The 14,615-nt window shown below is 51.9% G+C and overlaps 1 protein-coding gene across 1 annotated transcript; it reads right to left on the reverse strand.

The window, feature by feature from the left end:
• Positions 1-8,781: 8,781 nt before the first annotated feature.
• LOC108640138 (olfactory receptor 14J1-like) lies at positions 8,782-9,741 on the reverse strand. Its single transcript, XM_029958684.1, has one exon. The coding sequence runs from the start codon at positions 9,739-9,741 to the stop codon at positions 8,782-8,784; it is 960 nt and encodes a 319-aa protein (XP_029814544.1).
• Positions 9,742-14,615: the final 4,874 nt, after the last annotated feature.

A 14,615-nucleotide genomic window follows, 5' to 3' on the forward strand; every position in this document is an offset into this window, starting at 1 on the left:
CAGTTGCTGCAGTGCAGGGGAAGTGGCCATATGGCAGAGCAGGGCAGGAGCTGCAGGCAGCAAGGGCAGAGAGGAGAAGGGAGCAGAGGACAGGGGAGAGCTGCTCAGGGGAGGAACCTTGCCAGCCCTTTGCCATGATCAGGCTCTGGCTGCAGAGCAGTGCAGGTGAGTTCCTGCAAGTGCCTCTGCCAGCTGCCAAATGGCAGCAGTGGCAGGAGCTGTCAGGATGGCTCTGCTGGATTTGCTGGGGTGCAGCAGGAGAAGCTGCTGCAGAGCAGGACTTGCTGCTGCCCCCTCAGAGGCCCAGGGCCAGAAGGTTCCCTGTGCCAGGGCTGGCTGTGGGGTGGGAAGGTGGGGGTGCAGCCAGGGGTGCCCAGGGCTGTGGGGCAGAGCAGGGTCCTGCCCCCAGGGCTCTGTGTGCTGGGGCAGGGACTCTGCTGCCTGCCAGGGTCAGCTCTCAGCCCGGCCAAGGAGCTGCCACGGGGCTGGGGGAGAAGGGCTGTGGGGAAGGAACAACTCCTGGGAGGGCAGAGCAGGGCAGAGTCCTTCTGATCTCCAAAGTGGGCTGCAGGGATGAGGGCTGGTCACAGCTCCAGATCAAAGCAGGAAATTTCCCAGAAGGTATTTGCAAGAGGCACAGACAGGCAGGGGGTACCTTAAAGAGAAGGAACCAGTTCCTTCAGTGTTATACTCTGGGTTGTCTGGGTGCTGACTGTGACAGGGAAATGAATCTCTGAGCACAGGAGGAGACACTGAAACTTGAACTCTGTTAGATTAGAGGAGACTGAAGATGAGAGTATCAGACATCAAAACTGTCTTATAGACAGTAGCAGTGTCACTTTTCCAGCCTCCTCAGGGTTGCCCTGACATTGCCATCAGAGCCTGCCCAGCCAGAGATGCCCCTGGGCAGTGCCCTGTGCTGCTGGGAGGGCTCTGCAGGGCAGAGCTGAGTCCCCAGGGCTGGGATGGGCTCTGGCAGCACTGGCAGGGCCCAGCCCTGTGCCCAAGGAAGCAGCTGCTGGCAGGGACAGCTCCAGGCAGCAGAGCCCTGGGCAGGGAGTGGGGGGCAAGTGCCCCCATGACCTGGGGGAGGGGGTGTTCAGGCAACTCTGGGGGCCCTTCCCTGCAGCTCTGCTGGGCACTGTGTGCTGGGCCATAGAAATGAGGATTCCTGCAGTGGAAAAGAACCTTCCCCAGGTGTGATGGTAAAAATAGAAAACACAGGTACAATTATTCTAAACTCAGACTAAGCTTCTGCTCTGCACCCCAGGTCTTCTGAGTCATTACAGTAGAGATGGAACTTTTGTATTCAAGGTCTCTTACATCTGACATTCCTTGTGTGTGTGAGAGCTCTACCAAAAAATTCTATGTCCCCCTGGAGCAGACCAAAACTGACTCCTTGGCAGTGCATTTGGTGACATTTGACACAATGATTTCTTTTAAAAGTGGAGTGGCTTTTTCACAGAGGTCTGTCTTAACTGTTCCCTGTCCTTTCCTTTTTTGAACAGATCCTGTACTAAAAAGTAGCAAATGTCCAACAGCAGCTCCATGCCCCAGTTCCTCCTCCTGGCATTTGCAGACAGGCGGGAGCTGCAGCTCCTGCACTTCTGGCTCTTCCTGGCCATCTCCCTGGCTGCCCTCCTGGCCAACGGCCTCATCCTCAGCGCCGTAGCCTGTGACCACCACCTGCACACCCCCCATGGGCTTCTTTCCTGCCTCCACTCCCCTCACAGACCTGCGGCTGTGCATCTGCAAAACCTCACTGGCCCCACAAAACCATGCAACAAGTTCCCTTCTGGGACACCACTTTATCATATGCCTACATGGGATGTGTGTTGCACAGGTTTTCTGCTTGCGTCATTCTTTCTTTGAGAGCAAGGTTCTCCCTCCTCACCATCAGTTCACTACGGACCCGGTACGTGTGCATGCTGGCGAAACCCCCTGCACTACGGGACCCTCCTGGGCAGCAGAGCTTGTGCCCACATGGCAGCAGCTGCCTGGGCTGCTGGGTTTCTCAGCGGTCTATTACACACAGCCAATACATTTTCCCTGCCCCTGTGCCAGGGCAATGCCCTCGGCCAGTTCTTCTGTGAGATCCCACACATCCTCAAGCTCTCCTGCTCACACTCAGGCTACCTCAGAGAACTTGGGCTTACTTTGGTTAGTGCCTGTTTAATATTTGGTTGTTTCGTTTTTATTGTTTTCTCCTATGTGCAGATCTTCAGGGCTGTGCTGAGGATCCCCTCTCAGCAGGGACGGCACAAAGCCTTTTCCACGTGCCTCCCTCACCTGGCCGTGGTCTCTCTGTTTAGCAGCACCTTATTCTTTGCCTACCTGAAGCCTCCCTCCATCTCCTCCCCATCCCTGGATCTTATTCTGTCAGTTCTGTACTCAGTGGTGTCTCCAACACTGAACCCCTTCATCTACAGCCTCAGGAACCAGGAGCTCAAGGATGCCCTGAGGAAAATCATAACTGGGTGTTCTTCAGAAGCAATAAACTCTCCTTCTTCTGCATGCTGTCTTCCTCATTAAAGGCCAGTCCTGTTATGGATTTCATTAAAGGCCCACCATATCTTCTCTATTTTTTACTCCTAGTAGGGGTGGGTTTTTTGTGAGAATTTGTTCACACCAAAAAATCTTTATACATATATAAAGATATATATATATATATAAAATGTAAATATATTTATATATATATAAAGACCATTTCTAATTCAGTGTTTGCCTTTCTAGCCTGGCCCACAGGCTGTACAAATTGGGAATTGTACTCACTGTCTGCTTAATCCAAATAAAGAACTCTGCATTGACTTGTTTGCCTGACATCTTTCCTCTCTGACTTCTCTGCAGCTGCAGGGTCGGTGCCTCTGTGCAGAGCTGGGCCAGAAAAGAGTCCCAGCAGAGCAGCACTGCCAGGGAGCAGCAGCCCTTCTCCTGTGTGGCCTCCTCTCCCTTCCCTTCCACACTGTCCTGCAGAGCCCTGTGTTGTTGGAGGCCTCAGTGCTCTGGCAGTCGGTGCCAGTCCTGCTGCAGGACTGTCCAGGGACTGCAGGCAGGGACAGCCACGGGCACTGCTGGCACAGAGCTGACCTCTGCAGCAGCACTGCCATCCTGCAGGGGCATCTCCTCAGGCCAGGGCCTGAAAGCTTCATCCTTCTTTCCACTTTGCTCTCCAGGATGTGCCCAACACAACGCCCTGCAGAGGAAAACAGCAGTGACCAGCACAAGGGGGGGAGTGCTCAGGGTGGGGGCACCCAGCAGTGCCCTGGCACAACCAGCGCCGCTCCCAGCACTGGCCTCTCACCCCAGGCCATTGGGCTTGTTCTTCCCTCCAAGGAGGGACAGCAAATGACCAGCTCAGGAGTCCATGTTTGCACTGCATGCACAAGACATGCCCATGTGTCACGGCTTGGGGCTGGGGGGTGGAAGGCTTAGACAAAGTTGATGGCAGAAGCCGTCTCGTTGAGCTACGAGGGGCAGAAAGGACCCCCTTGCTTTCTAAATTCCTTCTCAGAGAGGAGCCTGGCTGTGGCTGGATCCAATCTCAGGCTCAGATTTTGGTTTCGATTGAAGGAATTATAGAGGTGTGATTCAATCACTTTGTCCTGCAGGTTTTAGTGATGGCAAATCAGAAATATTTCAAAAATGAATTGTTTATTATGACAAATGAACAGACAATTGATCAGACAGTGACCAGATGAAAGACCTTAAAGAGAATTATTTCCTGCACAGTATAAAAGCAAAAACCTCCTAGTACTATAGTGTACAATAGGACAGTGGAGTCTATCAAAGTCATTCTATTAAAGTATTGGATCAAAGCCAGCAAAAAGAAACAATCCTGAAGCAGAGAGTGAGGTAACTCACCCCACAACAACAGGGGGTAGTTCTCTCTCTTTCACTTAACCCCTGGGCAGTGACCATGAAGAGCTGTCCCTGCTTCATGGCAGAAGCTCCACACACTTCAAGGAAGTCTGTGGAAGAATCTGCCCCATGACAGTTGGATGGGGTTTTTATAGTTACCAAGGGTTTGACTGCCAGACATATTTGCAGGCCAGGGAGCAGCTCATCTATCAAATCTTGCTTCAAAAAGCAGGATGTTTGTTTGAAGTTTCAGGAACCATTTTGGGTTTAGCATAATTCAACATTAAAAACAGCACCTTGACACCAGCAGTAACTTATCACAGAGAGTGTGCATTGTTTGCATTCTCTGACCAGTTTTTAGGTATTAGCAGAGCATCCTGCCAGAAATGGCCCCTTGATTCCATGAGGTTCCAAAAACTCTGAGGGTTCCTTTGGTTCCATGAGGCCCTGCAGTGTAACAGTGGACCATTGATTCCTTGAGGTTCCACCGTGTCTTTTGGATCCTTTGGTTCCTCAAGGCCCCGCAGTGTCACAATGGCCCCTTGATTCCACAGTGTTCCAAAATATCCCAGGGTTCCCTTGGCTTCAAAGGGCTCCCCAGTGTCCCAATGGCCCCTGGATTCCAGGAGGCCCTGCAGTGTCCTAATGGCCACTCAGTTCCATGAGCTCCTGTTGTGGTTTAGCTCAATTTCCCCATCCCACCCTGTACTCAGATGCCGTGAGAACTGCAGAGAACCAAGCTGAGAACACGGCAGGCCCTGGTCCTCTTTGGTGAGCTCACTTTGTGAGCCCACACCCAGCGGGGCTGAGGGAGGCCCTGGCAGCTCCCCAGCACCTCCCTCTCAGTGGGACACCTCTGGCAGCCTCTCCCAGCTCAGGAACCCTCCAGTTTGCAACACTCCAAAGAGAATTGCTGATGCCCAGGACAATTCTGATCCCCCTCCACAAACACTCTTCCAGCTGTGACCCTTGTCTGTTGGCAAACACAAAGGGATTTGTGGCAGTGTTTTCCCGACAACCAGGAGAATTTTGGAGAGGGACCTTTCCACACCCAGCTCTTGATGTGTCCACACATCTCTGCCTGGGTGTGAGTGTGAATTGACTGTGGTGTGAATGTTGTTATTGTGAATCTATAATTCAGTCACTGTTAAAATTATAGCACATACTATTGAATCACCTGATAACTGTTCAGTTGGTCAATGATTAAATGCTACTAATGTCTTTTGCCCCCTTATCTTTGGATCCAAATCCTTTGTGTCGTGACCCCCTTGCATCCCAAGACTCTGTGTAAATCATTCCTATTAATCAAAAAACATATATTTTTCGTGATGTCCACTTTAGAATCTTCCTACTTAGCTAAACTACAAAACAACTCCAATTAACTGTAGAAGTCATGAAGACTTGAAGACAATTAAAGGAAGGTAAATAATTTGTTTTTCAGTGTTTTAATGGGTCCCACAGTGTGTTTGGAGTTGCATCAGCTGTCAGTCCAAGATGGGCCATGTCAGAACTGGTGAGGCTGGGGGGTAAGGAGCAAGGTTAATCATACGGGGTCAGTGTGGATCTCCTGAGGAGACACTCAGCATCAAGATCACTTGGAGAACACCTCTATCACCTCTTCTCTGAACTAAAAGATATCCATCATTGAATTAAAAAAAATACAAATTTTGAAGACTTGTTTTGAAATTGCCTTGAAGACAATTAAAGGAAAACAAAGAGATCCTGAGGGATTTCTGCATTTTAATGAGCCCCACGGTGTGTTTGCAGCCCAGCCCATGATCCTGAGGTACTGAGAGAAGATTGAAGCAGCTGCTGAAGAAGTCAGAAGCCAAAGTCCAAGTGCCTTGAAGCATTGCTGGGCCCCACTGAGGGCAGGCACTGCCAAAGCCTCCCCAGGGACTCCTTGGAGCAGCTCCTTGGAGGCCAGGAGTGCAGGCAGACAAAGGCTCTGGGCAGGCCCCTGCAATGCTGAGCAAAGCCTGCCTTGGTTTTGTGGAGCACAAAGGCCAAGGCCTGAGCCCCAGGCCCTGGCCCAGCAGATCCTGTCCCTCCCGGCTGGCTCAGGGCTGTTTGGGGGGCACTGGGATGGGAGGGGGAGGAACAACAAAGGCCAAAACTGGGCAACCCCTGCCAGGCTCCTGAGGGAGGGGCGAGGCAGAACCCAAGTGCAGAACCTGCCAGGCAAGTTGCTTGTGGTGGCCTGAGGGGCAGAGGCAGCTGCCAGAGGCAAGGGGACAAAGGCCTGGGTGCCTTTGGGCCTTGCAGCCCTGCCAGAGCCCTTGGCCATCTCTCCTGCAGGCTGTCCTGCCCTGGCCCTGCTGCTGCTCTGGCCTTGCAGGCTGCACACACCCCTCCTGCTTTCCCACCCCCTCCCAGCAGCATTTCTAGACCCTCCCTGATGTCTCTGCACCAGCTCTGGCTGTTCCCTGGAACACAAAGCCATGGGCTGATCCTGACTCCCTCTGGGTGACCTCTTGCACCACAAGGGTCCCTATTGAGTGATATTTCATTTTCAGTCTGAACCATTAATGCTACTCTTTGTGGAGATTTCTTTCTATTTTCAATACAGAGAACTGCTTCATCCTGTCAGATCTCCTCTAGACCCTCTCCAGTTTTTCCTCATTCCTCCAGAATGGGGAACCTCACAGACAGACAGACCAGTCCAGATGTGGTGACCCCAGGGCTGAGTCCAGGGGGGTGACAACTCCCTTGTCTGGGTGCCCACACTCCCCCTAATGCAGCCCCATGTGCAGTTGGCCTTAAATCAAGGGGCCATTCTGATTCTTTGTAATGTCATGGAATCAAGTGGCACCGTGACACTGCAGGGCCTCATGGAACCAAAGGAATGCAGGGACACTGTGGAATCTCATGGAACCAAGGGGCCATTGTGACATGTGGGGTCTCTTTGGAACAAAAGGAACCCTGAGACATCTCACAACCTCCTGGAACCAAGGGGCCACTGTGCCTGCCCAGAACTCCATGGAATCAATCAGAGCTGCTGCCTCCCGGTTTCCGTCTGTTTACAAAAGGGAGTTGGGGCGAGGGGGGCAGAGAGGAGGCAATTTCTCTCTCTGCTGATGCTTTTAACTGTTCTGTTGATATTACTGGTTTTACTGTTATATTTCTTGTCAGTGAACTGTTATTTTTGTCACTTATACCTCCTTGTATTTTGTCTCCCTGTAGTGGTGGGGAATAAAAGGGGAGAGAGTTCATTTTACTGGAGTTCCCGCCCCAATATGTGTCTTTAAACCAGGACAAGTTGCTCAAGGGCTCCCTGAATTTTGGCATCATCCACAAAGGACTTGAAAATACATTTTGTCCCATTGTACAGAGAGATAATAAAGATATTCTACAGTGGTGTTCAAGGGCTGGTCACTGAGGGATTTCACCAGGAAGTTGCTGCCAAGAGGACTTTGTACCATGGATTTGATTTGACCCTCTTCATTCAGCCAACTTCCCACCCACCACATCTTCCACTTCTTCAGTCCTGCTCTCACCAGTCTGGCCATAAGGAGACCACAGGACACCATGTCAAAGGCCTTGCTAAAGTCTGGGCACGCAACATCCCCTTCTTTTGCCTCCCACAGGACTTCTGCAATCCCTGCCTTGTCCTTCCAACGCCTGGGAATGGCTGCAGGAGGACTTGCCATATTCCCCTTCTCTGCTGAGCCTAAGCAGTCTGGAACTCTGCCAACCCTCCTTGCTGCCCTGTTTGCAGACTGGTTCCATGTCTGCCTTTGCCAAGGCCCCAGGAAGCTCTGGGATGGCTCCGGCCTTTGCAAGGGTTTGGGAGAGGTCTCCCAGTGACACTGCCCAGCCTTCTCAATATCCCAGGGACACCAAAACCTTTTCCATACCCCACACTTCCAGAGGAGTGCCCAGGACACAACACAGGTTGTCCTGGTGGTTCTGGAGAATGAGAAGGGATTTCTCCCTCAAGGTCAACCCCTCCAATTGGATTTGAGTGCAGCTGAAAGGTTTCCTCAGCATTCTCCCCAGTGCTTCCCTGCCCTGAAGGTTTCTGGCCATCAGGCTGGAGCTGAGGGGGTTGGGCAGGTGCCTGAGGAGGGGGTAGAACAAGGACTGTGTCCAACTGTGCCAGGAGGGCTGTGCTGGGCAAGGATGAGGAGGCTGCAGAAAACAGTGGCACTGGGGAGGGGAGAGGAGCAGCTGGAGAGACCTTGTGCCTGCCCACGCTGGGCAGGAGCTGCCCCAGGATGGCAGCTCTGAAGCACTCCCAGGATGTCCCTGTGAATAGGAAGGGAAGAGTGGATCTAAAAATGAAACCAGGAAAGCAGAGAACAGGAGTGTCATGGGGTCACTGCAGGAGAGTTCCAGCCCTGGAGCAAGGTCCCAGAAGTGACCCAGTACATGCACTGCCCTCAGAAGATCCCACAGCATCCTGGAGATGCTGGAAGGGAGCCCAGCTCTGCTTCACAAGTTCCCAGGGCCTGTCCCTGCCTGTGCTCCAAGGGCTTCCAGCCCACAGGACTGTGCTCAGAGAGCACTCAGGCCTTACAGCGAGAAAGGGGCTCAGGAGGACAGTGTGGAAGTGACAGGAGAGCAGCTCTGCAAAGACCAAGCCCTGCTGCTCCCTGGCAGTGCTGCTGGGCTGGGATTATTGTCCCCTTCCTGTTTGCAAATACACCCTGTCCTGCAGTGTGCTGTCCTTTAGGAACAGCTAAGAAGAAGGGTCTTGGACAAAGAAGGCACTGCAGGATCCTTTATTTTGTTTAAATAGTCAGAGAGCACAATTAATCATTTATACATGTCTGGATCAAATTTAATGGGTAGACACTAAACTAGAAGGCAAATGCATAATAATATTTCGTTGCACAGAGAACTATTGGAAGAAAAACCCAATGACCTCCACGAGAAACCTGAGCAGGAAGGCTGGGCCATTAAGGAATCCCATTCTGAATGCTACACACCAGAACGTAGACACTTTATTGCTCCTGAAAAGCATCCAGTCATCATTTTCCTCACAGCATCCTTGAGCTCCTGATTCCTCAGGCTGTAGATGAGGGGGTTCAGTGCTGGAGGCACCACCGAGTACAGAACTGACACCACCAGATCCAGGGATGGAGAGGAGATGGAAGTGGGTTTCAGGTAGGAAAACACGACAGTGCTGATAAACAGGGAGACCACGGCCATGTGAGGGAGGCAGGTGGAAAAGGCTTTGTGCCGTCCCTGCTGAGAGGGGATCCTCAGCACAGCCCTGAAGATCTGCACATAGGAGAAAACAATGAAAATGAAACAACCAAACATTAAACAGGCACTAAACACAATAAACCCAATTTCCCTGAGGTAGCCTGAGTGTGAGCAGGAGAGCTTGAGGATGTGTGGGAGTTCACAGAAGAACTGGCCCAGGGCATTGCCCTGGCACAGGGGCAGGGAAAATGTATTGGCTGTGTGCAGCAGAGCAGTGAGAAAGCCAGTGGCCCAGGCAGCTGCTGCCATGTGGGCACAAGCTCTGCTGCCCAGGAGGGTCCCGTAGTGCAGGGGTTTGCAGATGGCAACGTAGCGGTCGTAGCACATGATGGTGAGGAGGAAATACTCAGCTGACATGAAGAAGGCAAAGAAAAAGAGCTGTGCAGCACATCCCATGTAGGAGATGGTTGTGGTGTCCCAGAGGGAATTGTCCATGGCTTTGGGGACAGTGGTGCAGATGCAGCCCAGGTCTGTGAGGGAGAGGTTGAGCAGGAAGAAGCCCATGGGGGTGTGCAGGTGGTGGTCACAGGCTACGGCGCTGAGGATGAGGCCGTTGGCCAGGAGGGCAGCCAGGGAGATGGCCAGGAAGAGCCAGAAGTGCAGGAGCTGCAGCTCCCTCCTGTCTGGGAATGCCAGGAGGAGGAACTGGGGCATGGAGCTGTTGTTGGACATTTGCTGCCTCTGGGTTTTTGTTTCCCACACGGGAGAAGAAGACAGTAAGAGGCCAGTTAGCGTGAACTTATCTAAACAAAGTCAAAGCTGTATTCTACAGACACTCCCCATGTCACACACAGACAGCCTTTTGATTTCCTAGGAGATCTTCCTTCAGCTCCAGTGCTGGGTCCCTACTGAACAGCATTTTCTCTGTTTTAGCATCACTGTGCTTCTGTACAGGCGTTTCACATAACAAGGAGATGTTTAGGGACAGGTTTCCAACCTGGAGGGGAATTCAGAGCTTGGAAGGAAACCTCAGGGAGACAGCCAAGTGTCCTTATGATGGCATTTGATTTAAGCAGACTCAGCTCCTTCCCCAGCACCACAGGCTGCACTGGTAGGGGTCATATTCCATTTGCAGGTGCAAAAATGACATCTCAGACTAGTCCTGATGGGTCTAGCAGAGGTGATACTGGTGCTGCCCACAGGCAGAGCAGTGGCTGAAAGCACATTAGGAAGCTCAGATAGACCTACTGAGCACTCACAGTTCAGATCTCTCAGGGACCTGTCAAAATTAATACTTTCTTAATGATTTATTCCTCAAGAGTAGGAAACTGGAAACACAATCTCAGGAAATTTCTTTAACCTTATAAAAATCTTTGTCTTGGAAATATTCTGAGAGGGAGCTGAAGCTCTGAGCATGTCCTCCTCCTCTGCACTCCAGATGCTCTCAGAGTTGCACTTACAGAATCTGTAGTTGGTGGGCAGTGCCAGCTTTCCCAGATGCCTCCAAAAGCTGCAGTCCCATTGCCCTGCATGACCAGACTTCCTGTGCCAAGATCTGTTAAAAATTCTCCCCCAGTGAGGTCTCAGCATCATTCTATGTCTGACAGTCTTTAACTTGTCTCTGTCTCACTCCCCTGCCCTTGGTGCTGCAGGCAGTGCCCTCAGCCCTGCTGGGCTGTGCAGAGGAGCTGCTCACCAGCAGAGCTGTCTCTTTGAAGCTCTTCTTGCTTGCCAGGAGCTCCCTGTGTGCCAGGAGCCCGGCCCAGCTCAGCAGCACAGCAACAGCCCCAGGCATTTCATGACCCTCAGGGGACTTTGATGTTGTTTACATGAGACTCAGTCCCTGAGAGGAAGTTCAAACAACTTTTCAGGAAGTCAAAGTGAGATTGAAACACTGAAGTTTCTTGTAGTGCTAATGAGTCTCACTGAGGGACATAACTGAGAACATTTCCCCAGGTTCCAGTTAGAGCAGAAAACTGCAGACAGTGATGACAAGGATGGACAAGCAAGGGAAAGGTGGTTCTGATGCTGAGGAAACCTGGATGTGTTTCCTTAATCCAGAGGACCAAGCCCTGACCCCCAGCCCCTGGGAAGGCAGATCCTGTCCCTGCCTCATTCCTCAGGGCTCTTGCTGGGGCACTGGGATGTGGGATGTGCAATGCCAAGGGCAGGACCATGGGGTGGCACCTGCCAGGCTGCTGAGCAGGGACAAGGAGGCCATGAGGCCCCAGGGCTGCAAGGGGCACTCCCCTCCTCCTGGCCTCAGGGGCACAGACAGCAGCCCTGGCCAAAGGCCTGCAGAAGGTGGCTGTGTCAGGGCCTTTCAGCTTCTCCCCCTCCCTGTCTCCTCTCCAGCCCAGGCTGTCCTACGGTGTCCATGCCCTGCCCCTTTCCCTGCAGGCTGTCGTCATCCCCCCGGCTGCCCCACCTGGCTGGCACCTTCCTGCACTGACATCTCTGCTCCTCCCTGGCTCTTCCTGCACACACAAAGCCTTGGGCTCATCCAGACTCCTCCTGGGTGATGTGTTCCAGCCCAGTGTTTTCCATGGTGTGAAATTCCTTTTTCCCCATGTCCACTCAGGACCTCCCCAGCTGCACTTGGCATTAATTCTTTCTTTCTCATGCTCTTTTCTGCTATCACAGAAGGATGCACCATCTCTAAATCCTCCCTTCAAGCCCCCTGAGGGCTGTCCTGTGCTGTCCTCAGTCTCCACACCATTGAGGCCACAGCTCCTTAGCCCCTCTCTAGTGCTCATGTGCTTGAGACCTTTAAAGCCCATCTTGGGAAATCACTGGGCTCTCACTAATGTTTTTGCAGATGAAAATGTCGTACTCATAGTCTAAGGAAAGCACAGTTACCATGACAACCACCATACATTCCCATTGCTATGGTGAGTTACCTTGGAAATAGAATACATTCTCATTGCCATGGTCAGTTACCATGGCAACCATTATATATTCTCATTGCTGTGGTCAGGTACCATGGTAACTATCATACATTCCCATTGCTACAGTCTGTTACCGTGGCAACAATCATACTTCCCACTGCTACAGTCAGTTACCATGGCAACCAGCACACATTCCCACTGGTACAGTCGGTGATCATGGCAACAATCACACATTCCCATTCCTCCCATCAGTTATCATGGTAACAAGCATACATTCCCATTGCTATGCTGAGTTACCATGGTAACCATGATGCGTTTTCCATCACTATGGTCGGTTACCATGGCAACCCTGACACATTCCCATTCTTAGTGTGAGTTACCATGGCAACCATCATACATTCCCATTGCTATGGTCAGTTACCATGGCAACCATCATACAGTCTCATTGCTATGGTCAGTTACCATGGCAACCATCATACATTCCCATTGCTACAGCCAGTTACCATGGCAACCAGCACACATTCCCACTGGTACAGTCGGTGACCATGGCAGCCATCACACATTACCATTGCTATGGCCAGTTACCATGGCAACAATCATACATTCTCATTGCCACAGTCAGTTACCATGCCAACCATCATACGTTCCTGTTGCGACAGTTGGTTACCATGGCAACTAATATACATTCCCATTTCTACAGTCAGTTACCATGGCAATCATCACATATTTCCATTACTACGGTCGGTTACCATGGCAACCAGCATATATTCCCATTGCCATGGTCAGGTACCAGGGCAACCATCATAGTCTCATTGCTACGGTTGTTTACTATGGCAACAAGCATACATTCCCGTTGCTACAGTCGGTTACCATGGCAACCATCAAACACGGCCATTACTAAAGTCGGTTATCATGGCAACCATCACACAGTCGTGTTGCTACAGTTGGTTACCATGGCAACCAGCATACATTCCCGTTGCTACGGTCAGTTACCATGGCAACCATCGTACATTCCCATTTCTACAGTCAGTTACCATGGCAACCATTAAAAACTCCCATCACTACAGTTGGTTACCATGCCAACCAGCACACATTTCCATTGCGACGGTAAGTTACCATGGCAACCAACAGACATTCCCTTTGCTATGGTAGGTTGCCATGGAAACCATCATACATTTCCATTGCTCTGGTCAGTTACCATGGCAACCATCATACAGTCCCGTTGCTATGGTCATTTACCATGGCAACCATTACGCATTTCCATTGAGATGGTCGGTTACCACGGCAATCATCATACTTCCCACTGATAAAGTTGGTTACTATGGCAACCATCATACATTGTTATTACTACGGACAATTACCATGGCAACCACCATACATTCCCATTGCTATGGTCAGTTACCATGGCAACCTCTTGGTTCCTCTTGATGAGAAGCAGATGCAAATGAGTCTCCCTCTTGTCCACCAACCTGCCAGCTGTGCTCTAAAGGCCTGTGTGCCAAGGGGTGTCTTCACCAAGACTCTGCACAAACCTCTGGGACTCTTTGCATCCTGTCGTGAGGCCTTTCCAGTCAATTCCAGGGTTATCAAAACCAACTTGAATGGGCTCTTTGTCTCACACCACAATGTCAATCAAACCACTCTCTCCTCTGACCCTCACCCACAAAAGTTCACCCAAGTTGTTCATCCCCTAGAGCAGCTGCACAGCTCCAAGAAGCTCCTTCCCGCTGAGGACACCTCTCTCCTGCTCTTTCTCTCCTGTGTCTCCTTGGCCTTCTCTCCCAACCCATCACAGCCCTGCAACCTGGGAACTGTCTCAGCAGGCCTGGGCTGTTATTGCCTGCAAGTGGAATGAAGAGAGACTTGGGGCTGCAGCTCCTCCTGCCTGTGCCCCACACGCAGGGCATTGGGGCCTGTCTGGCTGCAGCCCCTCAGTGGGGGCACCGGGGTAAGAACAGACTTGCAGTGGGGAAAGCTGCTCTGAAAGCCCCGAGAGCTGGGGTGTGCAGAGGCTTTGCTGACAATGGCCTTGGGGGTGGATGTGCTGGGGCTCAGGCCCAGGGGGAAAATCCCAGGCCTGATCCCTGAGGAGATCAGCACATGCTGCTGAAGTGCTGGGGGAGAGCAGAGCCAGGAGAGTGAGGGAACAAGTGTGGACAGCCTGGGCTGATGGGATTTGGACTCGTGCCTGGCCCGGCCTTGGCTGGGCAGAGAAGGGACAGCCTTTGTGTCCCTGCAGGGCTGGGATTCACTCCCTACCCCAAAGGCCCCCAATGTGTCTGAGAAGCCCTGGGTGGTGCCTGTCCCACAACTGCTGGGAATGGGGAGGGGGTTCCTGCACAGGCCCTGTGCTGTCCATGGCAGCTGCTGCACTTGTGCTGCAGAGCCCTGGCACCTCCCCTGGCACTACAGGCCCCTCTTTGGCTATTCAATCCAGGCTCTGCTGCCCTGAATTAGGTTCAGCAGTGAAGGGATGTCCAGGAGACAACTGCCATTGTACTCTGAGGCCATGTAGAAAATACCCTGATAAAGAACAGGAGAGAGACCTCTCTCCCTGTGCCACCTGACTCCATTTGGTCACCTGAACACCTCTAGGGGCTGCCCTGGACAGAAGGAACAGTGACAGGTTCCCCTGTCCTACATGTGGGCCCCTTCTGCCACTGAAGTTGGCCAAAGCAATGTCCCAGCAGCCTCCAAGAAGATCCCACAGCTGCTGCC

This window comes from Manacus vitellinus, unplaced genomic scaffold, assembly GCF_001715985.3.
Source record: "Manacus vitellinus isolate BGI_N305 unplaced genomic scaffold, ASM171598v3 ctg7180002434048_pilon, whole genome shotgun sequence".
NCBI classification, from domain to species: domain Eukaryota; kingdom Metazoa; phylum Chordata; class Aves; order Passeriformes; family Pipridae; genus Manacus; species Manacus vitellinus.

Bases quoted from the DNA above. Each gene is read 5' to 3' on its own strand.
- LOC108640138 (XM_029958684.1), bottom strand. From the start codon at position 9,741: ATGTCCAACAACAGCTCCATGCCCCAGTTCCTCCTCCTGGCATTCCCA.